We start from the raw sequence: 26680 nt of genomic DNA, 5'->3' as shown, positions 1-26680 counted from the left end.
GATGGCTGCGATAACGATCCTATCAGTATGTCTAGTAGCACTGCATGCTGCACTGGGGATTCATCCGCCCTCCGAAACCCCAACCGCTTCCAGCAGGAGAGACCAGCGTGTACCGTTGTTGTAATGTACGCTGAGTCGGAATATAATGGGACATGGCCACCTTGTGACGCTCTCAGTGCTTCAATGAGTGACAAACGTTCTGCCGCTTGTGCGGAATAGTGTGTAGGCAACCTTTTCATGACTACTGTCTTGTATTCCCCTCCCTCAAGACGTCCCACTGCCACCTCTATCTGTTTCTGTCCGTCCTCCTGGTCAATTGTGGACGATCCGTCAACTAAAAGTATCTCGCCCTCTGTCAGTGCACAATCTCTTGCTTTGGGGGCATCATCTTCCTCCCACTCATATATGGTGCAATTGTGCACCATCAGGTCCCTTGTAGTAGGCATGTCTGTCATAAAGGTGGCATGATTCACTCTTACACCTTACCACATGAATGTGGGGTATAGAGATGATCTCATATGTGAGGACTTTTGCGTAGTCAGGGTAGATTTTGATCTTTCTAGAATAGCAAACAAAGAATGTTCCACATACAGCATTATGACCGTAGAACTTTTATCTATTGCAAATGCAGCAGCTGCTAAGGCTTGTTTGGACGCAAACTGCCCTTGCATCACTGCATCCAAAGTGCCACTATAATTAGGCCTGCTTGTGGCCCATAGTGCTTTTTTGCATCAGCACTGCTGTCATAAACTGACCATCCAAATGTACAAACAAACAGAATTCCTGTGTATAATCTTGGGTGGGCCAGTATGGGTGCCAAACTAATCACTTTCTTTAAGTTGTCAAACTGTCTGATCATTTCAGCAGTCCACTGTAATTTGTGGTCCTTTGTCTTTTGTGCTTCCCTAAGGACCTGTAGGAGTGGTCTTGTGTACACCACATAATCTATAATCTTGCCGATATGAACTGGCCCAAATAGATAACTTCCTGCTAGCAATATTGTAATTTGGCCTCATCGACCTTGTACGCCTTACAGGTCAACAATTGTAGGAGTACAATGGAGTCCCTTCGGCAGTGCTGTTCACTGTCACTACACACTAGCAGATCGTCCACAAACTGGATTATCGTGCTAGGCACCTGAATATTCCCAGGATCGGCATGCAGTATTCTGGTAAATATGCTCAGGCTCTCACAGTACCCCTGGGGTAATCTAGTGTGTTGGAACCACATCTGGCCCTGCATAAATGCCGTGAGGTACCTCGACTCCAGATGGAGTGGAATCAAGTAGAATGCATTTTTCAAATCCACTACAGTAAAATATGTGACTACTTTGGGGATGCTACATAAAATTGTTGCAGGATTCGGGACTACTAGAAACTCTTTCTGCACCACATCATTTAGGGGGCCCAAATCCTGGATCATTCTCTAATTGCCCCCGTTGATTTTTTAAGAGGATATATTGCCGTGTTACGCTGGGACATGGATGGCACGATAAGTAGGTCCTGTATTTTTTTTTCTAATGCCCTCCTCCGCCTCCCTTGACGGTGGAAATTGTCTCATCTTGAGCAGCACTGCACCTTGCTTCAGTGTTATACGCACAGGTGTTAAATCTTTCAATAAACCTACATCATGTGGATTTGTAGTGCACAACTGTGAAGGCACGTACTGTAAATCTTCATCGAAAAATAGGGATGAAGTTACTGCTGCCATTAAGGGACACTGCTCTCTTCGATACTGTACCATTATGTCACATGGAATGCAAATCTACAGTATTATTTCCCCCTCCTTGTCATTATTCCCAAACAGTTTGTCATCCGTCATCTCCTTTAGCTGCACTGTTGGATCTACACAAAGCACTGTGCATCACTCACACCCGTCCCTTTGCTTTCACTTTGGGTCTCCGGTGCTCCCCTGGGGGAGCACCGGAGGCCCAAAGTGATAGCCACAGCAGGCAGAAACACAACTCGGTTGTGTTTGAAAACACTGCGGTTTTTCTTTCCGAGTTTCTCAGGCTCCTCCGAGCCGGAGGAGCCTGAGAAACTTGGAAAGAAAAACGCAGCGTTTTCAAACACAACGTTGTATTGATGTTTGCGGTCGCTTCCAAAGCGACCGCAAACATAAATACACCGTTTTTAAAGCTGCGGTTTTATTTCTAAGTTTTCCAGGCTCCTCCAGCCCGGAAAAACTTAGAAAAAAAACCGCAGCTAGTGCTTATTTTTAAAAGAAAATAAATAGCACTTACCGAGATTCAGCTGCAGCTTTCCTGCTCTGGTCTCCGGTCCCCATCCTCCGCGTACAGCACCAATGAAGGAAAAGCCACCCAGCGGTAGCTTTTGTTTACTACAGCTGGCTGGTTTTTCCTTCATTAGTGCCGCAAAAGCCAGCACAGACGGGCATCCATTTCACAAAATGGATGCGCCCATGTGCTTGCTTTTGCAATTTTTGAGCTTGAATAGCTCAATTTTACATAGGAAGTTGTTTAAAAAAAGTGCTAGTATTTTGTTTTTAATGTTGCCTATCTATTTTTTAAATAACATTTTTCACTGGACTATCCCTTTAATCTCTCACACAGATGAGAGCAACAGCAAAGAACTCTGCTGCTAAGAACGTTCTGCCGAAAAGTAGTACAAGCAGAATCTTATAAAGGAAAAGATTGTCATAACTGACACAATACATACAGTAAAAAACCAGCGCAGCTGATTGAATGGATCCTATACAGATACCACCTTTATCCATAAGGGATGGTAGTTTATTGGTCCCAGCCCAGTCCGTCCGTCTTCCATTATGTGGGTGCTGCGGGGGTCATCTTCTCACGTTGAAGGTCAGAAAACAAATTAATTATACTCCTACTATACAGCTTGTTTTATCACTCATACTGTGCACTTGGCAGGCCTTATGACGGACACACAGGAGGTTCTGGGGCACTCTAACCTTCACACACACATTTCACTCACTCCCTCCACGCCATCCCGCTCCGAGGTTTCCACCCTCGTTTTGAACTATCATTTTTCCCTCCCAGCACCTCGTAATACAAATCACACGATTGTCGCTTCAATGATATGCCCTGTCCATCCTCTTTGAACATTTCAGGACTTGTTACTTTGGGGTTGGTGGTCAAAGGGCACTTGGTGCCATGGAATTCGGAGATCTTGGGGTTTTAGTCAGTTATATGGGCTATAACTCATGGTCACCCGGGAATGGGTCAGGTCATGCTTTGGCCAGTCTGAGATAAAATGCACACCAGGGGCCAGTCTCTCATCGCAGCCTTGTAGGGCACATTCCTCTTTGGTGAGAAACACATCTTTGCAACACGTTCAAGAACAATAAATAAACAGTGTAGCAGGTGAGGGTGCGAACTGTCCTCGTGGGAGCTCGGGCATCACTGGAGATTTGTGACCTCATGGATTTGGGCCTAGTGCATGTAGTCAAACTTTACTTGGTTTGTTAGCATGGGGTCCTGCTGGACGGGAGTCTGTCCCCCCTCCCACCTGGCTCATCACAGTGCCTTCAATGCATCTCGCCTTACTTAAAAGCGCCTAGGGGTTGGGGGGGCTGCCCCTTTCCCAACAGACCACATGATGGACACTCACTCTTGGGTATATTCTCTCTAGTGTGTCCCAGTATACTAAATTCTGATATCACCAGAGCATGATCACTTGGCACACCATCTGTTATCCTAAACTGGTTCATAGTGATAGTACAGAAAAAAACCTGTCGACAAACAAAAGTTTCGAAACAAAAGCATCGAAAGTAAAAGTTTCAACATCAAATAGAAATCATGTAAAAAGTCATTCCGTCGAAACAAAAGCTTTGTACATATTAATTAATTATACTCGGTACAACATGAGAGGGTTAATTGTCCCGAACAAACGTGCATGTTATGAATGGGGAGGGTCCCCCACAGCCCCCCTACCACCAACCCTCAAACTCCTCCACGAACACACAAAACCAGATAGTTCTTGCAATGCCGATCAAGTAAGGGTTAAAACACTAGCAACTGATGACGAACTGCCAGTGTGCGAGAGAACCGGAGAACGAAGACACCTGCTAAAACGAACATCGTATTGCGTGACAGAAAACATACAGGTAAAAGGAATGAGTAATGACAAAGCAATGTCAAAATAAAAAATATGACCTATAAGAAAGACATGGAAACAAAATTAACCAGTAATTTCGATATTTCAGATACGTGATGAGTGCCACAATCGAGTATGTGAAGTCACAGATGGGAGGAAACCAGTTAGTATATGGAGGCTATAGGTACAGTCGTGAAATGGTACGCAAAGAAAACACGTACTGGAAGTGTACAGAGTACCACAAAATAAAGTGTACGGGAAGAGCAATTACTGAAGGGGAAAACATAAGAAGCAGCGGATAGCACAATCATATGCCCGACAATAATGCTATACTGATAAAAAAAGACTATAAATGAAATAAAGAAAAATGCTGAGACAAATCAGTATGAAGCAAATGGATCGGTAGTAAGCCGAACATGTGAAAAAATCCTGCTACATGTAGCCGCTCAGATGCCAAATACCAAACTGCTCCAACATAGTATTAATAGAAATAAACCACTAAAAGAAAACCTACCAATGGCACCGCATACATGTATGCGGAAATAGAAATTCCGGAAATATAAAAAAAAAATGAAAAGGGGGAACAGTTTCTCTTCCCAATAATAGAAACAAAACAAGAAAAAATATTAATGTTTACAACAAATGACAATTTATTACATCTTGGAAATTCAACAGTATGGCATGGCGACGCAACCCTTAAAGCAGGTCCTCACTCATTTATACAGTTTTATAGTGTACACGGCAGCATAAACTAGACAGTAATACCGCTGGCATATGTATTAATGCCGAATAAAACTGAAGAATTGTACAGCTGTATAAGAGGCTATTCCAGAAAAAGAGCCTAATACAGTGGTAATGGACTTTCGAGCAAGGACAAATGAAAGCTTTTAAAACAATATACCCCGACACAAATATATCCAAGGATGTTTTTTTTCATTTTGGCCAGGCCATTTGGAGAAAAATACAAAAACTGGGACTGCAATCAAAATACATGGAGAACAGCGAATTTCAGCACAACATTAAACAAATATTTGCATTCGCATTTGTTAAAGAGGACCGGGTAATTGCATATTACGAAAAACAAATTGACACAGAATACTTCAAAATAAATTAAGAACAATTTACAGACTTACTAAACTACATAGAAAGCACGTAGATAGGGCAACTAACACAAAATGGAACAAGGAGAAAAGCAAAATATGCAATTTCAGTATGGAACTGCCACCTAGAAGTGAAAGAAAACAGAGCAAGAACCAACAATATTCTAGAAGGGTGGCAAAGCAGAATAAATAGACATTTTAACACAAGCAACCCAAATCTGTGGCATTTTATAAAGCACCTAAAAATGGAACAATCAGCACAAAAAATTAAAATAGCTCAAACAATTTCAATGGAACATACACATATAAAAAAACAAATACAGAGATTATGAAGAACGTATAGTGAGTATAGTGAACAGATTTGAAACAATGGATGCTATAAACTGTTTACAAGCACTGTCATTTAACCTAAAATGTTGAAAAAAAAAAGTTAATACTCTCCGAAAAGACCAAGTTTCAGCATAATCCGGAATCTGCACCAAGAAATGGCCATATTAATCCAATTTTGTCATAATTACACAATCCAAGCAATCCAGAATACAGAGTCTGCACCAAAAACCAATCATCGCAAAAACAACCTCAATCCATCCAGTATTAGAAAAAAAGACCCAATCCACGATGCAAAATCCAAACTCCAAAGAAAAAAATAATCCAGGAACCCAAAAATGAAAAATAAAACTACACTCGACAAAGTAAAATCCAAAATCCCCAAATAATAAAATCCAGGAAAGCAGCAAAGTAAAAAAAAACATGATCCACTCCACGATGCAGCATCAAAATTCCAAAAAAGGACTAAATCCAACGAAAAACTAATAAACAATCCAAGTTGAAGACAAAAATGATGCAAAAAAAAGAAGGCCCAAGCAGAACCGCCTGACGCGAAGAAAGGAACTCGCAAAATGGCGTCCACATACGAATTACGTAAACCGCATACATTGCACGTTGGACTACAAATATGTACAAAAACAGAAAATCAATGACAATACAATAAATGATAACAATGGCGACATGTACTGGTCACAACACTTTTAAGTTAAGAAAAGTTATTTAATTAAGTATATGTATACTTAGAAATTGGATAAAATGTTAATAAATTGTTTTAAAAAGTTATTAAATTGTTATATTAAAATATTTGAAAACATAAAATTGTTAAATAAACAAACCTGCATTTTTTACTATAAGCCTCCCTGAAATGTTTTAACCACAAACCACAATTTAGATATAATAGACTATTAGGAAAAATGTATTCTCAAAAATTGCATTCGAAAGTTTGGGTTTTGAAAAAATGACGGGACACCCCTAAACTGTACCAAATGATCCAATAGATGTTCAGTTGTTATAATGAAATCCATCCACGAAGCAGATTGAGTTCCATGCCATGTATTACATTTCTCCACAGGAAGATCTTTATGGTCATGAGCTATAAACAAGTACCAATCTTTAAAATATTTTGCTCAGCGACAACCCTCTCTGCTCTGTGTCTCTTGTGAATAACCAGCAGATTTCTCTACCAGGCACAATCTTCCCAACTTGCCAGCACCCTTGCCATTGAAATCTCCTGCAATAATAATCTTACCCCTTGACCCCTCCTTGAATCATAATAAAAGAATTTCTGCCAATTTATCCTGCAGCTCATCCTGTTAGACGTCCAAGTAATTACAGTATATATTGAGCAACAGCATCCTTTCAGCAATTATTTTTAGATCAATCGATACTGCTAAAATACCTTGAAATTCATTATCCCAAATATTAACATCATGGGCATCACCCACTATAGCTCTGCCCTAGTCAAACATATCTCATCCTTTGTCTTTCACTATCACCTTTTTGCTGATGACACTCAAATATTGTTCTCCTTTCTCTCCTTCACCCCAGCTATCATGGAAGTGATTACTGTCTCACTGCAATTTATCACTGTATGGTTCTCTGCTACCTCATGCTGAACTCCTCAAAAACTTATGTCATCTTTCTCGGAGCTTCCAAAACATCCCTCCCCTATCTACTTCCAGCTTGACCTCCTTGCTCCCTCACCCAAGGCTCGCAATCCTGGGGTCCTCTTTGTTAGTGACCTATGACTACAACAGTTCATCACTACCACTGCATATGCTGCTAATGTTAACCTCCTCACCATTCAGAAAATGTACCCTTTTCTTGTTTGCCACTCTTCAAAAACTCTAATCTCCACTCTAGTGCTCAACAAACTGGACTATTCGGCAACTCTACGCCTTGGTCTTACTCTCTATTCCTTCTTCCCTTTAGACAAAGGGTCTCATCACGTGTTGGATGGTATCTGGGATATATAACGCCGAGCGGTATTTGCGTTAACGCCATGAGTTGTGGGGCAAACAACGCCCCATCACGAGTTGGCGGACACGTGCACACGGTCCGGGCGTTAACGCAAATAGCGTTTAGCGGAAATAGTGCCTGAACACCCGAAAAAACTGCAAACATTGCATTCCCACCGGCATCTCGGGTTATTAGCGCTGCGGGAAATGTGTCACCGCCGGCACAGGAAACAAAACAGTGGCCAATTTGGACATCACAATCAAACCAAAATCGGAGCCCCTGGAAACAATCCACTCCAATAAACCACATAAAATGTCTCTGGAGCGTGTGAGGGGCAAGTATGCCCTGGACAGGGTGCGCAAACCGAAGTTCTATGGCTCAGAACTCACTATACTGGTGGAGGAGGTCATTTACCACCAGGACGAACTCTATGGTCCACAACAAAAAAAGACTGGCTCACAGCGGCGCAACAACATCTGGGTAGACATCAGCCAGAAGGTCACTGCGGTGGGACGTGTCCCCAGGGATGGCGAGGACTGGCGCTAGTGCTTTAACGACCTGCGGGTCCATGTCCGGAGCCTCCTGGCACAGCACAGGAATGAGAGCATGGCGACCGTTGGAAGGCCACCACCACCACCACCGGAGCTGGCACCATGGAAGGACCAGTGCACCACCCTCATCGACATGGCATCCATTGAGGGAGTGGGAGGAGCGGAGGCAGGCACCAGCACCCAGGGGGCTGAAGGCAAGTCACCCCCCTTCCAAATTGCTTTGTAAATAGGCCACCACTCCATCCCCAGTGTGACTGTCCGACAGCCGGGCACTGTGAGTGGGTGCACTGCATGAGATCTACCACAACCACCCACGACTGCACCCTTGTACAAGGGGATCTAGGCAGCCCCAGGGATCCAGAGTTGTGAGTAGGGCAGCCAATGGACACATGCAAGCGCCATGGCACACATATCCATGTTGGGGGCACAGCAACGTCAGGTGGGTGTGTGTAGTACCAACCCCCCTCACTGACTGCAACATGCCTGCTGTGCATTAGCATCATATGTATGAAAAGGGTCTCCGAACAATTCCGAAGTGTGTCCCTCGTACCCCCCCACCCCCACCCGTAGTAAACCCCAGTAATACCAACATTGTGAATACTAAACAGGTCAGGCCCAAACATGATAGAAATTATCCTGGACACCCCCCGCTCCCCTGTAAGCCTTGAAATGCATGAATATAATTTGAGGTGCCCTGTCCTCATGCCATACCCTATGTCGCCTAGAAGCATGCAGGCATCATCCGAGTGCAACGTGGATGATGAGGAGGCAGGCCCATCCCAACATCTGACCAAGTGTGCCTCAACCACCACCACCACCCCGTGAAGGGCCGGCAGGATACGCCAAGGCGGAGGACCCACCCCACTGCACCAGTGGCTCACCACCTCGGCGCTCACAAGCCACCATGGGCTCACCACCTTGGAGCCCACAAACCACCATGGGCTCACCACCTTGGCGCCCACAAGCCTTAAGGGCTGCCTCCCCAAGCCACCGGGGGCTCACAGGATGTTAAAGTTGCCACAAGTGCAACCACCTCAGATGAGGGTGCCTCATCCCGTGAAGAGCAGAATGCTGCGCCTGTAATCATGCCAGTACACAGTCCAGTGCAGCAAATGGACTCACCGAAGGGACCCCTGAGCATTTGAAGACTCCCAGCCACAGTCCACATGTCTGTGCACGCAGACGCCTCGCACACACACTAATTGCAGATGAGAATACACCCTCATGTGGGTCATCTGCTGGCAACCCCTCTATCCACTGTGTGTCTGGCACAGCAGCCCCACCACCCTGCGCAGACCTGCCAGGCACAGCAGCCCTGCACGGGATACAGGAACAGGTCCGGCCAATGCAGTCATGGCATGCCTAGACGTGATGGAGGCAGGCCAGATGAGAATAGAAGGCATGGCCAGTGAGCACAACCGCCATATCAAGGCCATTAGCATTGTAATTAGGGGGGCTGCCAAAACCATGGCGCGCGACAATGCCCGCACACAGAAGGTTGTAGAGGGGATGTACTGTGGCACTTGCAGGGTTTGACCAGTGAGTATGCAAATTATGTGAGGTGCTATCTGTCCATGCCCATGCCGAACAGATACGTGAGGCAAATGTCCTTCGCCAGCAGCTGCAGTTCGCTGCATCAGTGCCATCCACCTCAACCACCCCTACAGAGGGATCCATACAGGGGTCACCCAGGTGTCGGTCACTGCGTCATTCACAGCGGTGCTCACCTGAAGACTGAGCACGTGGAAAGCAACAACGGACAATGCACTGTTGGCCTGAGGGCCGGGCACACTGAACCATATGCACTGTGTTGGGGGAGGGGGTATGTTTGTTGGGGATTTGGTGGGGGGTATGTTTGTTGGGGAGTTGGTGGGGGGGTAGGTGTGCTCAGGAGTTGGTGGGGCGGTATGTGTGCTCGGGAGTTGGTGTGGGGAGGGGAGTATGTGTGCTGGGGAGTTGGTGGGGGGAGGGGGTTACTTCCACGCTAATTAAAGCCCTTTCAAACATGACAGAAACCTCGGACATTCATGAGTGTGTACAAGTGTTATTTATTTTACAAGTGCTCTTCGTGACATGTGCCCATCCACCAAATCAGAAAGCATTCTCAATCAACACCTGTCTGGCCAACCTCCCCTCCCTCAGCCCATCCCTGTGTGCATTAGCCCCGGAAACAGGCACATGGTGATCGTCAATACCATCCCTTGGGTGTTGCCCGTCAGCATCAGGGGGTAGTGGCACATTTCTAAGGCAGCAGATGTTGTGTGCAGCATGGCACAGGTGAGTACAATCTTGCCAACTTTTTCTGGCGCATACATCTGTGCTCCTCCAGTACGGTCCAGGCACCAGAACTGTGCCTTCAACAAAACAAAAAATCCTTTCCACACATGCAGGCACAAATGTGGGCATTGTTATATGCCAGCTCTGCCGGAGTCTGTGGATTCCGCACAGGTGTCATCCGTCATGTGAGCTGCCGGTATCCTGAATCACCTGCATTGGATGAAATGTGTAGATGAGGCCTAAGTTGCTTCACCTGGGTGTGCAAGAAACGAGCATCAACACACTATGCACTGTGTTCATCTTTGTGTGCAACTGGGCCATGCACTGTGATTGGCTGATTTGTATACATCCATCATCTTTCACGACATGCATCATCTGACCCATACATGCACCCTGTTGGTTGAGTGGGCTGCTCTGTGGCAAGTTACATTTGCCTGCACTTGGGATTACTGGACTCGTAGCAGTGGGTGATGACCTTTGATTATGGTGTATTCATGTGCCACAGGTTTGCTCTGCAATGTGCCCCATGTCCCCTGTAGCCCACTTTCTACATCCACTGCCCACTTGGTTTAATTGGCACATTGGTGCATACATAACGTCAGGATGAGGCTCCCGTCATGACTGCCTGTTCAGGGCCAGTGTTCGTTTGTATTTCTTGTTGGCTGTCTCAGTGGATGGTGGGCTTCAGCTACATGACACCATTTTATTTTTTTTTACATGTAAATGTGCATTCATGGGTCACTCTCTCAGGGATGTTCATGTTAGGGTTTTATCTGGATCTTCTACAGTGGTTTTGTGGATGGGTATTGCATTCATCTCACTTTGCATTCCTGTGGGGTGGCCTGGGTGAGGTTGCTCTTGTGTCTCAGGGTGTAAAGCAGCACCGCAACACAGACAAGGTGCATTGTGGTTGTTGTGGTGCCATGTGTTCTAGTATTTTGACATGTGTGTGCCCGTCTCCTTTTAAGGGTTCATGTGTGGTGGCCGTGTGTGGGTGTCCTTGTGTGCCACACGTATATGGAACTGGTGCTGTGATGGTGCTGGCTGTGGCTCCTGGTGGCATGCAAGGCTTCCTGTTGGTCTGCCCCCCGCCCTACATTTGGTGTACTTTGGCATGCATTTCAGGTAGGGTTTGTACTTACCCACTATCCATGTGCATTGGGTTCTGTGCCTCTCCATGTAGGCTGGCAGTGTGCTGTTGTGAAGCACCATGGAGTCGTGGGTGGATCCTGGGTATCGAGCGCAGCAGTTGCTGATGGTCAGGTCTGGGCTACAGGTCATCTGCACGTTCAGAGAACGGAAATGCTTCTGATTCCTGTAGGCTGTTTCATGGTACCGGGGTGCTACCAGTGCAACATGTGTGCAGTCTAGGACTGCAATCACATTCAGGACTTGGGCAATGGCATAGAACTGTGCCTTGAGTTTGTTCACCTGTGCCTAGGCGGTGGGCAATGCAATGTGTTTATTCACATGGCGCAGCAGTGCATCCAGCACCTAGCTCAGGACAGCACTGAATGTAGACTGGGCCATAACATGCATTATGGCAACTGTGTGCTGGAAGCTGGCCGGCCCTAGGTATTTTAGGACTGACACCAGCTTCACGAGTGGGGGCACAGCGGTGCTGCTGGCAATCCTGCTACCTATGTCATCTTGGATTGTGTCCAGCCACTGGGTGATGGTAGCCCTGTCCAGCCTGTACTCGGATACCAACTGACCATCAGTCAGGGCCCAGACTGTTGGCCTGACCCTGGTGATGGCTGGCCACCTTGCTTGGGATGGTCTCCTCCTCTGCCGCCTCACCCACCCCCGCCCCCCACCCCTTCTGCTCCCTGTGCCTGTTTTCAGTTCTCTGTAGCTGCTGGCGCTGCATGTAGAGGTCCACATCAAGGCTCTCAGTTCCAAATGGCAACATGGTGTTGGGAAAGGTGTATGGGGCATGGGTGGGTCTTTTGTAGGCCTCTTGTGTGCATTGTTTGCACCTGTGTCTTTATTGCTGTCTCCTCCCTGCTCCTAATGGTAACCTGGTGTTGGGAAGGGTGTGTGGGGCAATTTTGGGTCTTGTGCATTGTTTCCACCTGTGTGGCTTTGTTACTCTCGCCTGTTTTCTTTTACCTCCAGCATTTTGCTGAGGGTATTTTCAGCGCTATTTGCGCTGATTTTTCCGGCGCTAGGAGCACTGATGCTGTACTTGTGATAGGTCTGTAATAGAGCGTTTGGTTGTCGGCGCAATTACAGCTGGTGCTATTAGAGCTGGCTGTAATAGCACCCAACTGGAATAGCGCCGGCTGGATTGCTGTTGTGATCCTGCAGAGCAGTATTAGTGGCGATAATACTGTTACCGTTGGATTTAAGAGCTACCGCCCAACTTGTGATGAGGCCCAAAGTCTTCAACTTTGCTACCCGCACACTCTACAACCTACACAGATACACCCCCACTTCTACCTACCGAAAACATGCGAGTTGGCTCTCCCTACATAATCGCTCTTTTCGTATCCCTTCTCCTAGTCCACAAAGCAATCAGTGGTCTTGCTCCTCAGTACCTGTCTGACTGTATCTGTTTACTCACCATCTCGTTCCCTCTGATCCTCCTCTGCACTCACCTCACCATCCCATACCCTGCCTATGCCTCCTCTAGCTGCAGCTGTTTCTCCCTACTCGCACTGCTCCCCTGGGGCCCATTGCTTAGAACAATCAAAGGCAGCCCAACTGTGGATCTCTTTAAAGCGTTGCTTAAACTTCACTTACATGCTAAAGAGGGAGCGCCCAACCCCCCTCTGTCATACTCTACCTGACCCCACCACTGCCTCCAGTGATGCTTAATAATATCATTTTGTATATTTAATTAGTACTCCTCCTTATTTTAAGCACTTGCCCCCTTAGGGTAATGTTACCTTTTATAAGTCACCTGTTTTCTTTTGTATATTTTGTTTTTTGGTAAAGGTCCTAATTTGTTACACCATCATAAACTCATCACTTGTTCTCATCTTAATGCTGTTGTACAGGCACCCTTCGTGGGAATGCTTCCACCATCTGTAAATGTGTTATTGTAAGTCATTTCTGATAGACATTGACATCCCTGTTCTTGAAATAAATATCGATACATTGGTACTTGTAAAAATAGTGTGCCATATTGGCTAAAGGAAGGCCTCAAAAAATGAATATATAGCAATCAGTGAACAGATGCTCAATTGTTCGATGCTTATGTTTTCTGTCTGATTAGTTTGCACCTTAGAGTTTGATGCAAACCCATTTTTTAATGTTAATGATGTATTAGGAAGGTAAACACATATGGCAAGGATATTTTGGTTTGATTAGCAGTTTGATTTTTCTTGTTTCAGATTGCTAGTATGTTCTTCGGTGGCCGCTATCTAATCCTGCTGATGGGCCTATTCTCCATTTACACTGGGTTCATCTACAATGACTGCTTTTCCAAATCCCTTAACATGTTTGGTTCTTCTTGGAGCGTCCGTTCAATGTTTGCCAATGGTAACTGGACGTAAGTAGCCATTGTTTACAGTATGCTATATTAAAAATTGAATAAAGTTACTGATTAAAGGCATTTACTTTTCCCTCCTGAACATGTGCATTGCACTGCATATGAACTCTTGTGGTATGCTTGGCTGTGCATGAGCAGATCAAAACCGAAAGGACCCTAGAGTGGGTGGCAACAAGTCTCACACATACTCGGTATCAACATGGGGCAGGTATCAACATGGGGCAGGGTGTGTTCAGTGTCTGCAGTGAGGGAGGCGAGATGAAAGGGACAAAGAAAGGGTGCAGACATTGGTAGAAAAAGAAGGAAGGGACACTGAGGGAAAATAAAAACTACAGAGAGATTTGATAGAGTGAGAGAGAGGCGAAAAAGAGCATTACTGGTAGGTAATAAGTTACACGCAGACCTGTGTAATACATGTATACACAGTAAGCTCAAAGCAGTCAATGTATACCTTCATAAACAAATATTAAGTAGCATAACATTCATTTGTCCGTTCACCAGTTTGCCCACCCATTAGCATTCATCACACACACATCCAACTATCCACCTCCACCCATCCACATATTCATTCATGCATCCATGGATGGATCCATCGACACATCAAGCCACACACACATCAGTCCATCCAGTCCTACCATCGACCCAATTCAAAAAGTGCCAGAGGGTACCATAATTGTTGGTGCTGCTGGTAGTAGAATATGGGGAGAGCATAGAAGGGAAAAGAAGAGTAGAAATTTGAAAGCAAGAAATGCATTCATGAGTGTCTTTTGAATCAATGTTATTGATACATGTGCTCTGCATTATTTCATAGGCATGAGGTCATAAATATTGTCCTCATTGAATTGTGGTATTTTCCCAACACGGAAATATTGCTAGAGTATCACAGATGTCTAATGAAAGCACCCTGATCTTTCAAGGGAACAGATCATTGGATCATCTCAGATATGTGCTGTAATGTACAGCATTATATTTCTTTCATCAGACAACACCAGACCCATCAGCTCCTACTCTTGAGGACCAGTAAATTAAACTTCCTTCGAGGCACTCACTTGAAATCAGTGGGATTTTTAGAGACTTAAGATCTGCTAGCCTATTTGCTGGTCCCGCATAGCATCTATCTTGTTTCACAACCAAGAGAACAAGACAACCCAAAACATGTTAATATAGTTCAAGTTTTTTATTGGTAACAACAGAAAGTAGGGGGGTTTGGTTCACTGAGACCATAGGCTAATATTCACAAAACAAAAATGCCAACATACCAGACTTTCCTCAGAACCGTGGTTTTCAGTGCTATCCTCTCTCCATCAGGATTTTGCCTGCTCGACAGGAACATTTTCTCATAGTTGTTGGGGTTTTAAGTGTTGCCCCACTTTGTGGTTTATTGATGCATTGTACCCTTAGGTAGCCCCCATCTTGAAGTTGCCAATGCCTTGTTTGTCTTGTTTAGAGTGTGTCTTCACTCTCACCGTATTTTTTTGTATGTCGTGTGTGTTAGGCAGAAACCTGTGCAGTTCCCTCTGGGACCACTGCAAAAGATTTAAGACTACAGGTGTTTGGCAGTAAACCCACTTGGTAGCAGTCTGTACCACACAGATTCACTTGATAGCTGTGGCTGAGCAGTCAGACTTCCCTCAAGAAGAGTTGGACAGTATACAGAGTATTCACAATAAGTCAAAAGAACACAGTAGAACAAGTAAACGCTGATCAGAGCTTTGTGTAAAAGAGATGTAAGTATTTATTTAAAACCACATCTAGTCAAACACACAGGCACTAATGTTAAGCAGTTCAAAAACATGGTCACTAAAAGATATACACTCCCTTAAAAGAATATTAGACAAGTCTTCAATAAAGCCCCACTTATTTTCAGACAGCGGTGAGCGCTTAAGGCAGATGGAACTCTAATAATTTGTTTTAAAAAGGGAGAGAAAAGCAGAATATAATTTGAAACAGATCCCAACACTTTCACAAGAACACAACAAGAGAGGGAGGCAAAGTAAAACCGTGAAGTTAGAGTTCAGAGTGCTGGATCCACTTTAAGAGGATCAGAACGAAATGTGTCCAAGGTCACATGGTTGAAGTGCACAAAAGTCTTGAAACGGTTCAGAAAGAGTTGGACCAAAAGAAAGGGACCAGTTAGATGGTCAAGGCGGCCAGCCTAGTCCAGAAGGTTAAGGGATTATTATTACCTTGTAGCAATCTTTAGAAAGGGAGGCCTGGCGGACACGGTACCTTAAAGTGGTGAGAATACTCCAGCGGGGGCAGTTGTTCCAGGCAGCGGCTACAAGTCGGTGCTTCGTCCGGGGGAAGAGAGGATCTCGTCGGGGAGGAAGACAGGAGTCTGTTGCACTGCCAGGGAAGAAACCAGCCGCGGAGTTCTCAGGTAAAAGGAGCAGGACTTTTATTCGCGGTCCAGTGGTAAGTGGCTATCCGGTTGCCAGGGTGCTTGGCACGGCCGATTCGACCACAAGACGTCCTGGGTGCGAGGAAAAGAAGGTAAACAGGTTGTGCCCACCAGTCAGGGGGAGAAGCCTCTCCAGCAGGGAGATCTTCTCTGTCGTCGGGAAGTGGTGAGTCGGTTCCGCAGGGCTCCACCGGTGGTGTCGTCGTGGTATGTCGGCTCAGCTTCTCCCTCGTCTGATTCTTAGGTCCTGTGGCAACTTCTGAAGTTCCAGTCCCCAAAGCCCTGCTTTTATGCAGCACACCCCCATTCACTCAGCCTAGCTGTCAATCAAACATGCTAAGTGGTGAGCCGGCCGGCTCACCACTTGGGCCAATCACACAAGAGTGCGACTTGAGTTACCAAGGTAACTCAGTGCAGGGTGCCTAAACCCCCTCCCACACGCCCTGTGGTATCCAGACAGAATGGCACCACTTTTGGAGGCTTCTGTGGAGAAGCCTGCCAAAAAGTGGAACAAAGGGCTCGACTTGGGTTGGAGTCAGAGAAGAGAACACAAACGCCATTTTAGAATCGAGTCCTGGCAAAAAATACCAACCGGCGAATTAATATTAAATAAATAAACCAGCAGTATGTTCGAGGCTATGTGAAATAAATAATTAAAGTTGGTAGCCTCGAACAATGGGAAAATCCCATAGGGATATATTCGCGGTCGAATATAAAAAGTAGTATTCACTGCCAACAGCCAAAACTCGATTAGGGGGGACGGAGACGTGCCCCCTCGACTAACAGACCCCGGGGCAATAGAATTGCCCCGACCAGTACGTCCACAATATGATGGTCTGTACCGGTTTCTGTTAATAATTTGGGACTAGTAAAGCCAATTGTGACTTTACATGCCCTGGGAGACAGTAGTCAGTCCCAGGGTATGGAGTCTATGGTGGGGTGTCACTATGACACCCCTGTGTCACTGCACGGAGGGTGCTGTGTAACACACATAGTAAAAACACATGAGAACCTATGGAGTTAAGGACCCCATAGCCCATAAAACACATAAACAGTCAAAGGAACACCATAAATCATGTCCAAGAGTGGGAGAATAAGAGTCTCACTCTTGGCAGGAGAAAAAAACAAACTCCAGAAATCCAGCAAAGCTGCTGGGCGACTCACTAGGTTAGGAAATTCAGCCTAAAGAGAGAATTCTCCCTAACAGTGAGGTTTCTCCTGGACTTGTTGAATACCTGTCACCACAATGCATGGTGCCCTGGGTTGTCTGTTTGCAGGTTAGGCATCAGACCTTTATAGATGTGTTAAACCTCTTGTTCAATGAGCAAAACTCCACCAAATCCAATCTAGTCACTATTTACAGATGGTACTCATCTGGCATCACATTTGTTAAGCAACTCTTTCACAAATCAGAAGTAATGCCCTTTCCTCAGATTTGTTTGCAATACAAAATCCCAGTTTCAGATCTCTCTCTTCACACATCCCTTATCAAGTCAATTACTAAATCCTTGCCACTTTCAACCAAAAATCCCCTTCACTCTTTTTGTATTTCTTGACTAGTTGTCCCTCTATTAGGGCTGCCAAACATTATACGTTGCTATACAAACCCCCTTCTCCCAATTTACCCAACATTAGCACTATCAGACAATGAGAAATTTAATGGGACCTACAACCTACCCTGGATCATTGGACCAAAATTTGGAAAAGGTGTCATTCAACATACACTACCGCCAATCTCACCCAACCCTGGAAAGCCATCCAGTGTCTTGAACTGCGTGTCATCTGGTGCTGTTTCCCCTGGTCAGTTCACATGCAGCAGCACATTCCTCACAGTGAGGATGTTAGAGTCCAGGACCAGTCACAAACCTGTGAAGATATTCAGTGAAAGGAACTGCTGCTGAGTCTATGCTGTCTGGATCCAGCTGTGAAAAGACAATTGCAGACAGGAACATGCCCTATAAACTCACATAACCGTGCACAATGGACAGAGCTGCACACAATGGTAAGTTTAGTTAGCCTTACAGGCAGATTTAGTGATTGCCACTTGCCATTGAAAGCATTGTCCTAGGCATTTCCTGAAAGGTGCGGCAGTGAGTGTTTCTAGGAATACTTGAGAAGACTGATTACTGAGTGATCAGAAGCTTGGAGTGTTTGTTGCACTAGGCGCTACGTCTTCCTGACAGACAATATATAGGAGCGGGCAGTGCTGATTAGGAAAAGGAGAATTCAGAGACATAGACATAGCTAAAGTTTTGATGCAAACAAGACTGGTGCTCAGCCCAACCCAGGAGTAGGGGTCTTGTTGGGGGGTTTGTTTATGTGACACCCCCTTGTTAGCTAAGTAGAGGGCCTCATACTCTTCTGTATGGATCTAAATGTCTGACTGTTGTACCAGAAGATATTCATGATTACTGTGAAGCTCAGCATGCTCCGCTGCCACACCTACTGTTACCCTCTACACGAAGGACAAGCAACGCCAGGTCTGTGCGTTGCCAACTTTGTGTGCAACGTATGAAGCAACTTAAAGACAGAAATCACACCCTACCTACCCAAAATATGTTCAGCTTACTCTCTGCCCAGTATACTGCTAGTGGTATCACTAGTTCCTCACACCACCATCATGGCCTCTATCCCCATCAAAGAAGAACGAACACCCCGCACAGAAGGTGCTTTCATCCCTATGGGCAATGGCCTAGCTAAAATTGGTTGTTCACGCCATCACCCCCTCCCATCTCCCACCCCATTCTTAAATAAAACACCCCCTTTCCCATATACCCAATCCCCTAAGACTGCCTACAGCAATCCCAGACACAGCATCATGACCATAACAAAACCCAACGAGATTGCCCCTGCCAATAGTACTTGTATCTTTAGTCAAAACACCATCCCCATTACTGGACTACAACGCGCAACTCGCCTCAAGACCAGACTGTCACTTCCACTCACTAACACTACATACCCCTGTACAGGACACACAAGGAACACTCGATTAGTATCACGACTAGGCCACAGCTACATCAGGAGCCACGTTTGTATGCAAAGACAGTTCACTCAAGTGCAACACCCCCTCTCAGCCCCACTATCTGAGAGACAAACCGTAGCCACACCCTCACCACAAAAGAACATGATCAACAATCATCCCACATCTTCAATACCTTCCCTTCCACAAGCCTTAACTCCACTGCCAACGCCCTCACTTTCATAGAAAAGCGCCCTCCTCAATGTTCGCTCCCTAGGAGCCCATGATATTGAGATACACAACCTCATTATAGACCAACAACTGGACTTCCTAGTAATTACGGAAACCTGGCTGCACCAAGCCTCTGGCCCCCTACTTACACTAGCCATTCCTACAGACTTTACCATAATCAGGACTGACTGCCTAAACTCAATGGGAGGAGGTGTTGCAATCATTGCAAAAATGAATCTTCAACTCAGACCATGCCCACTAGACCCCTTGGAAGGTTACAAATTGGTCCTCATTAAACTGATAGCGGACCCCAAAACCACCCTTAACTTCCTTATCATCTACAGAGCGCAATACCACGCCAACCATCCAGAAACGGACATCCCATTACTCATTACACCATACATTAAGCCCAACACCAAATTCTTTATTCGAATGGATTGTGTCCTCCCACGTATTCCTCATCTTTGATATACGTATCTCCCCAGCTTCGGAAAATTTTTCTCTGCAGAGTGCGCTGTGCACAGTGTTGTGGCATCGATATCCTTCGAGGGCCTCTGTGGCGTATCGGCGTCACCAGCAGTATAAATAGCTTGTGCCGTGCCCGTTGGCTTCAGTTCTGTTTTTCCGATAGCTTTGCTTCGAGCAATAACGGTGCACTTCGTTTTTCTTCTGAAAATTGTCTTCTTCAAATCCTTCTAACCCTAAATCAGGTTTTAAAAAATGTCACAACTGCTGGGCAAAACTGTCGAAAACAGATCCTCACTGTGTCTGCCTTTGGTGTTTGGGTTCCGGCCATTGAACCGACGATTGCGGGTCTTGCCACTCTGACTGAAAAAGCTCTCCGGGAGCGCAGCAGTAAATTGGTGGTGGGGAGGGAAGCTTTGAAGACTACTTCGAAGAAGTATACACAGTCCGGTGAGTTTAAGGACTCCACTTGGCATAAACATTCAAAGAGGTCCAGGTCGAGGAGTTGGTCGAGACAATCTTCGCCTTCTTCGAAGAAGAGACACCATAGGTCTCCCTCTTTGTCATCAGATACCTCTATGGAGGTTATAATATGTCTGACTAGGTTGGATTCACCCAGTAAATGGAATGCTTTTAGGGTAGAGATGATGCAGATCTTTGAGAATGTGGCCTCGACCCCCTCAAAAGAGTCACGCAAGAACCATGCCCTGGTTTCTCCTTTGGACGACTCAGGAAGGTCAAAAAATACTTTGGCGAAGAGAAGTAGTAAATCGGAGACTCGAGATACTCGACCCGACAAAAAGGCGTTGAGGGTGTCAACCTGTGAGTAGAGTACGTCTCCGATACCAATGAAGAAGCAAAAGATTTCAAAACCTTCAACGACTTTGTAAACGCCATCCGCGCCGATTGCTTCGACGCCGAAATCAAGAGATGAATCTACCCATTTATCTAAGAATTCATCAAAACGGTTCAGGAGAAAGTATACAAACCTCTATCGAAGAAGGACTTTTTAAGTCAATGTTCTCAATTTATGAGGAGGAAAGTGCTTCCGACGAGGATATTTCTCCATTGGGAGTGAGGTTTGGCACTAGAGAGTTGCCTGAAGAGCTAATTGACCCTGAATCAAAAATGAAAGATCTCTGTGACTCCCCCACTCTGCCAGTGTCCTTGATACGTCACCAGAGTTGGAGTTTGGTAAACCTGACACGTCAGACAATGATAGTTCAGGTTACAGGGTTGGAGTAGGGCTTCACCAACCTTCGAACAGGATGACATGACGGACATCCTGGACCAGGGTCCCCAAAAGGACCCAATTTTACCTTTTCACAAGGCCCTTCAGAGGAGGGCGGTTGCTAACTGGGGAAGCTCCCGAGTCTAGTCCTGCTGTCAACAGGAACTTCGCTAGGAGATAAAGACTCTTGCAGGGACCCTGACTATCTCAGTAAACATCCTACGCCTGAGAGTTTGGTAGTCCAGGCTGCTACTTCCACCAAACAGTATGCTTATCCCTCTATTCCTCCAGATAGAGACGATAAGAAAGTGGACACATGGGTTTGCAAGGTTTTTACCTCGGGCAGTATGGCTCTGAAGTCCACTAATGTTACCTGTACCCTGGCTAGGTTTACCTATACCCTATGGGACTGATAGTATGGCGGCTGATCATATTCCAGAAGGGCAAAGAAATGGATGGCTTTCTGAACTTAGTTAAGGAGGGCAAGGAGGTGATGGGAGTGTGACTCCAATCAGGACTGGATACTGCTGATTGTATGAGCAGATCCATGGCTGCAAGCACGGTACTACGCAGATTTGCGTGGTTGAGAAAGTCGGGGTTTGCATCGGACGTGCAGGCCAGGCTGCTCAACATGCCCTTCAACGGCTTGAGGTTGTTCGGCAGCAAGGCAGATGAGTCTGGAGAAGCTGCAGACCTCCAAGTCACCTCCATTCTGCAACCTCAACAACCTTATTCGGGCTCATCTTCCTGGAGAGGTCGTTCTTTTCCCTTCTATTCCCCAGTTGGTAGAGGAAAAGGACAGGCTGCTCAAAGAGGGCAAAGAATATTCCCTCGGGGTGGACGAGGAAAGAGTGCTAGATCAGCCCCAGCAACGGCAACTGTACCTTCAGCCGCTGCTGCGGCCTCCTCTAAGCCACTCTGAGGCCTTGACCCACGAGACCCCAGTGGGAGGCAGGATATCTCAGCATCTGAAAGAATGGCTGGGAATTACTTCAAGTGCTTGGGCACTAGAAACAGTAGCCCAGGGTTACTGCTTTCCCTTTCAAAGAAGGCCTCAGGATCACCCACAGGGAACCAGCTCTGTCAAAAGTCCGGATCCGTTCCTTGTGCAAGAAATCTTAACCCTGCTAGAGAAAGGTGCAATAGAACATGTACCTGTAGCGGAGAGGAAGAAGGGTTGGTACTCCCCTTATTTTCTCATTCCCAAGAAGGACGGATGACTGAGACCCACCTTGAACTTAAGAAACTTGAACAAGTTCCTCAGGAAGGACAAGTTCAAAATGGTAACCCTTTTTCAGATCCTTCAGGCTCTCCAACTCCAAGACTGGTTGGTATCATTGGACCTTCAGGATGCTTACTTTCATGTGCCAAATCATCTCAAGCACAGAAAGTGCCTGAGGTTGGCAGTTGGCGGTTCTCATTATCATTTTCGAGTTCTGCAATTCGGGCTGACCACGGCCCGAGGGTTTTTCACCAAACTGATGGCGATAGTGTCAGCGAGTCTCAGGAGAGGGGGGATTCACGTCTACCCCTACCTGGACCATTGGCTGATCAGAGCACGTTCTCCCGAACAGGCCCTGGAACATCTCAGCATCACCTGCCACTCCCTACACAGACTGGGCTTCTCCCTCAATTACAAGAAGTCCCATATGATACCATTCCAAAGACTCCAATTCATCTGGCCAGTCCTAGATACTTCCTTGGGGAAAGCCTCACCTCCTGAGGTGAGAGTTTAACACATTCTGCAGATGGTAACGAAGTTCCAGAATGACTGGCATCTGCCGGCCTTCGATTTTCTGAGGTATCTTGGTCTCATGGTATCCTGCATTTTTCTGGTGCCAGAGGCCCGGCTGAGAATGAGATCCCTTCAATGGGCCCTCAGGACTAAGTGGTCCCAATTCTCAGGGAGTATGTCAGATCAACTGCAAGTTCCGAGCAGAGTTGCTCAGGACCTTCTATGGTGGACTTGCAAAGACAATATTCTTAAGGGATAATCTTTTTGGCAACCATGTCCGGAGATAACGCTAGTGACGGACGCCTCACTCACTAGGTGGGGAGCATACACCAACAAGCTGACAATCAGTGGTCGTTGGTCTTCATCGGAGTCCAAACTACACATCAACCTTTTGGAGCTGAGGGCAGAGGGCAATCAGACTAGCGCCAAAAGCCTTTCTGCCCTCTGTACGTGGAAAGAATGTCCTGATAATGACGGACAACACAGTGGCCATGTACTACCTCAGCAAGAGTGGAGGTGTAGGGTCACTACCACTGTGCAGAGAGGCAATGCAGCAATGGTTCTAGGCAATGCAAGAAGGAATCTCACTATCAGCAGTTCACCTAGCACGAGAGAAGAACACGGCGGCAGACGCTCTGAGCAGGCAGAGCACAGTCTCCCACGAGAGGGAACTAGCTCATGAAGTCCTTCAGGAGATCCTTACCCTTTGGGGAACCCCTCGGGTGGATCTGTTCACAACCAAAGTCAATCAGAAGTGTGAACAATATTGATCAAGGGAATTTCCCCCGAGAGGAGCTCTAGGAGATGCGTTCATGATGGACTGGGAATTTCCACTTCTGTGCGCGTGTCGTCCGGTCCCCGTCATTCCTCATGTGATCAGGAGATTGAGAAAGTTTGGGAAATCCATGATCCTAATTGCTCCGGATTGGGCCAGGAGGACGTGGTACCCAGACCTTGTAGAAATGTCCATCTGCCCTCCAATACGTCTTCCACAAAGAGACAATCTTTTCTGACAAGAGGAAGGTCCGGTTCTCCATCCAGAGGTCAAAACACTCAGCCTTCACGCATGGTTTCTGAGAGGTTGAGATATAAGGATTGGAACTTCCCTGATCACTTAATGGAGATTTTGCTTTCGGCCAGAAGACCAGCAACCAAATCTTTGTACCGGTGTCGTTGGATTAAATTCAGTAACTGGTGCAAGGACAAGAATGTTTACCCTTTTCCATGTGGCACTCCTATGGTGCTTTCTTTGCATCTGGCCAATCTGGGGCTCCAGATTGGAACAATAAAAGGATACCTGGCATGCGCTTTCCATTTTAAGCGCTCCTCTGAATAGGTTTCATATTTCAAGATACCATTAATTATCCAATTTCTGAAGGGACTCACTAATGTGTACCTTCCAGTCCCATTTCATGTCCCTGCTTGGGATCTAAATATTGTGTTAACGTTTCTAACGGGTATACCCTTTGAGCCTTTACATTGCTGCCCATTAAGGCTTTTAACACCGACAACTGCTCTTCTTGCAGCACCACTAACATCAGCATGCAGGGTAAGTGAGTTGCAGGTTCTTTCATGCAAACCTCCTTATACTTCTTTTCATAAAGATAAAGTAGTCCTTAGAGTTAAACCATCGTTTTTGCCTTAAGTAGGTTCTGACTTTCATTTGTCGCTAAAAATAACACTCCCAACTTTCTACCCTCCTCCTCATTTGGGCAAAGAGGAAGAGAGGTTGTATAGATTAGACCCAAAAAGGGCTCTGAGTTTTTACATCGCGAGAATGACAAAATGTTGCCATGATGACCAACTGATGCAATGATGTCTTACAGACTTGCTGGAAAAGACCCGCCGGAAAGGCTTCGAGCTCATTCCACGAGGGGCATGGCAACTTCTGAGGCTCTTCAGAGGGGTGTCCCCGTGATTGACATCTGCTCAGCTGCAACTTGGGTGTCAATTCATAACTTTGTTAAGCATTACTGCTTAGACTCCTCTTCATCTCAAGAGGGCCTTTTTGCCAAGGCAGTTCTTCATTCCATTCATGATAAATCTAAATAGTACTCCCTCCTCCAAATTCTCACTGCTTTGGGAGTCTATCAAAGATGAGGAATATGTGGGAGGACACAATCCATTCGGAGAACAAGTTACTTACCCCTGGTAAAATTCTTTCGACTGAATGTTCCTCCCACGTATTCTTAATCGCCCCTCCCAGCCTACCCCGCCGTACAATTTACGTGAATTACACTCTGCGCTTCCTGAGAGCTTGCAGTATGGGGTATGCCTGGTTAGTTCCTCGAATTATGGAACGAAAAAACAGAACTGAAGCCAACGGGCGCGGCACGAGCTACTTATACTGCTAGTGACGTTGATACGCCACAGAGGCCCTCGAGGGACATCAGCACCACAACATCGTGCACAGCGCCTTCTGCCGAGAATTCTTTTTCGAAGCAGCGAAGCTGGGGAGATACGTTCCTCAAAGATGAGGAATATGTGGGAGGAACATCCAGTCAAAAGAACATTACCAGAGGTAAGTAACTTGCTCTTCTAGGCAATGTCAATGTAGTTTTTAATGATGCCCTAGACCGCAAAGATAGCACCCTTCACTCATCCCTCATGGATATGAACTTCACTCAATTTGTGACTGCACCTACACATGATAAGGGAAGAACGTTAGACTGTATACTCACATTAAATGTATGCCTATCCATCGATTCAATCACGGCTATCAACTGGTCCGACCACCACCTAATATGCTTCCAAATCACAACACAAGGAAAAATCTCCATGCCCAATACAACACTCAGTTCCATTGAAATAAGAAACACTCGTAACCTTACAGTTGAAAATATCACCCCTGTATTGCTAGAGACATTCGTAGCCTAAACTATTAATGATACTGAGCCTAGTTGCCTTGCGGACTCCTACCATACCCATCTTAAATCCACCATTGACGCTTTAGCACCACTTAAAACCAAAATTCCAAGGCTAGCTAACCGCTCCAACTTCTGGTTCGATGAGGAACCTTTAGTGCTACGGCGTAACAAAAGATCTCTAGAACATATCCACAAAAAATCTCTCTCCGTAGACTCAGCAAAATCTTTTGTAGAAGCCAACAAACTCTTTAAATCCCCTTTAATGGCACTCAAAGCTAATGCCCTGAACATATGCATAAATCTAACTGTAAAGTAGACTGCTTCCCTGCTAAATTAGCTCAATTATGCGTACCAATGCTAACACCAATCATTACCAAATTTGTCAACGCCTCCTTCTGCTCTAATGTTGTATTGGCCAGTATTAAAGAAGCATGGGGTACCCCTCTTATCAAAAAACCTTCACTAGACCCCACAGCCCCCACGAATTACCGCCCTCATAACCACTGTTCCTTTTGTGCTTAAAATAATCGAGAAAATTGCCTATTCCAAAATACAAAGCTACCTTGAGCAGAACCATCTTTTAGGCGCTAGACAATCTGGGTTCCAGCCAAGTCACAGTATCGAAACGACATTGTTAGACCTAAAAATCCAAATGGATTCCATAAGAGATTCCGGTAACTTGTGTATCCTCCTGTTATTAGACTTGTCAGCCACTTTAGATTTGGTGGCCCATGACAAACTATGTAATACGTTGTTAGATAACTTCAAATTTTCACAGGAAGCCACCCACTGGGTCAAATCCTTTCTCTCAGAACGTTCCTCAAGAGTCGCCATTGGCAAGAAAGCTGCGGAGCCCATACCAGTCCCTATAGGGGTACCACAAGGCTCCTGCATCTCGCCCACTCTCTGTAATGCCTACACAAAGCTACTATTTGCAGCCTTAGACGCAATGATTGTTATCTATACTAACTTTGCGGATGACGCCCAGATACCCATCCCCATTAC

At 45.9% G+C, this 26680-nt stretch overlaps 1 protein-coding gene across 1 annotated transcript in view; it reads left to right on the top strand.

The window, feature by feature from the left end:
* Positions 1-26680, top strand: part of LOC138513680 (V-type proton ATPase 116 kDa subunit a 4-like) — a 4716919-nt gene that overhangs the window by 2058791 nt on the left and 2631448 nt on the right. The window contains exon 13 of the mRNA XM_069628745.1: positions 13629-13786. Within this exon, the coding sequence (XP_069484846.1) occupies positions 13629-13786 (158 nt within the window). The remainder of the gene's footprint in view (positions 1-13628; positions 13787-26680) is intronic.

This window comes from Ambystoma mexicanum, chromosome 12, assembly GCF_040938575.1.
Source record: "Ambystoma mexicanum isolate Mex_15411 chromosome 12, UKY_AmexF1_1, whole genome shotgun sequence".
Classification (NCBI taxonomy): Eukaryota; Metazoa; Chordata; class Amphibia; order Caudata; family Ambystomatidae; genus Ambystoma; species Ambystoma mexicanum.
This window is presented reverse-complemented; position numbering and strand designations above follow the sequence as displayed.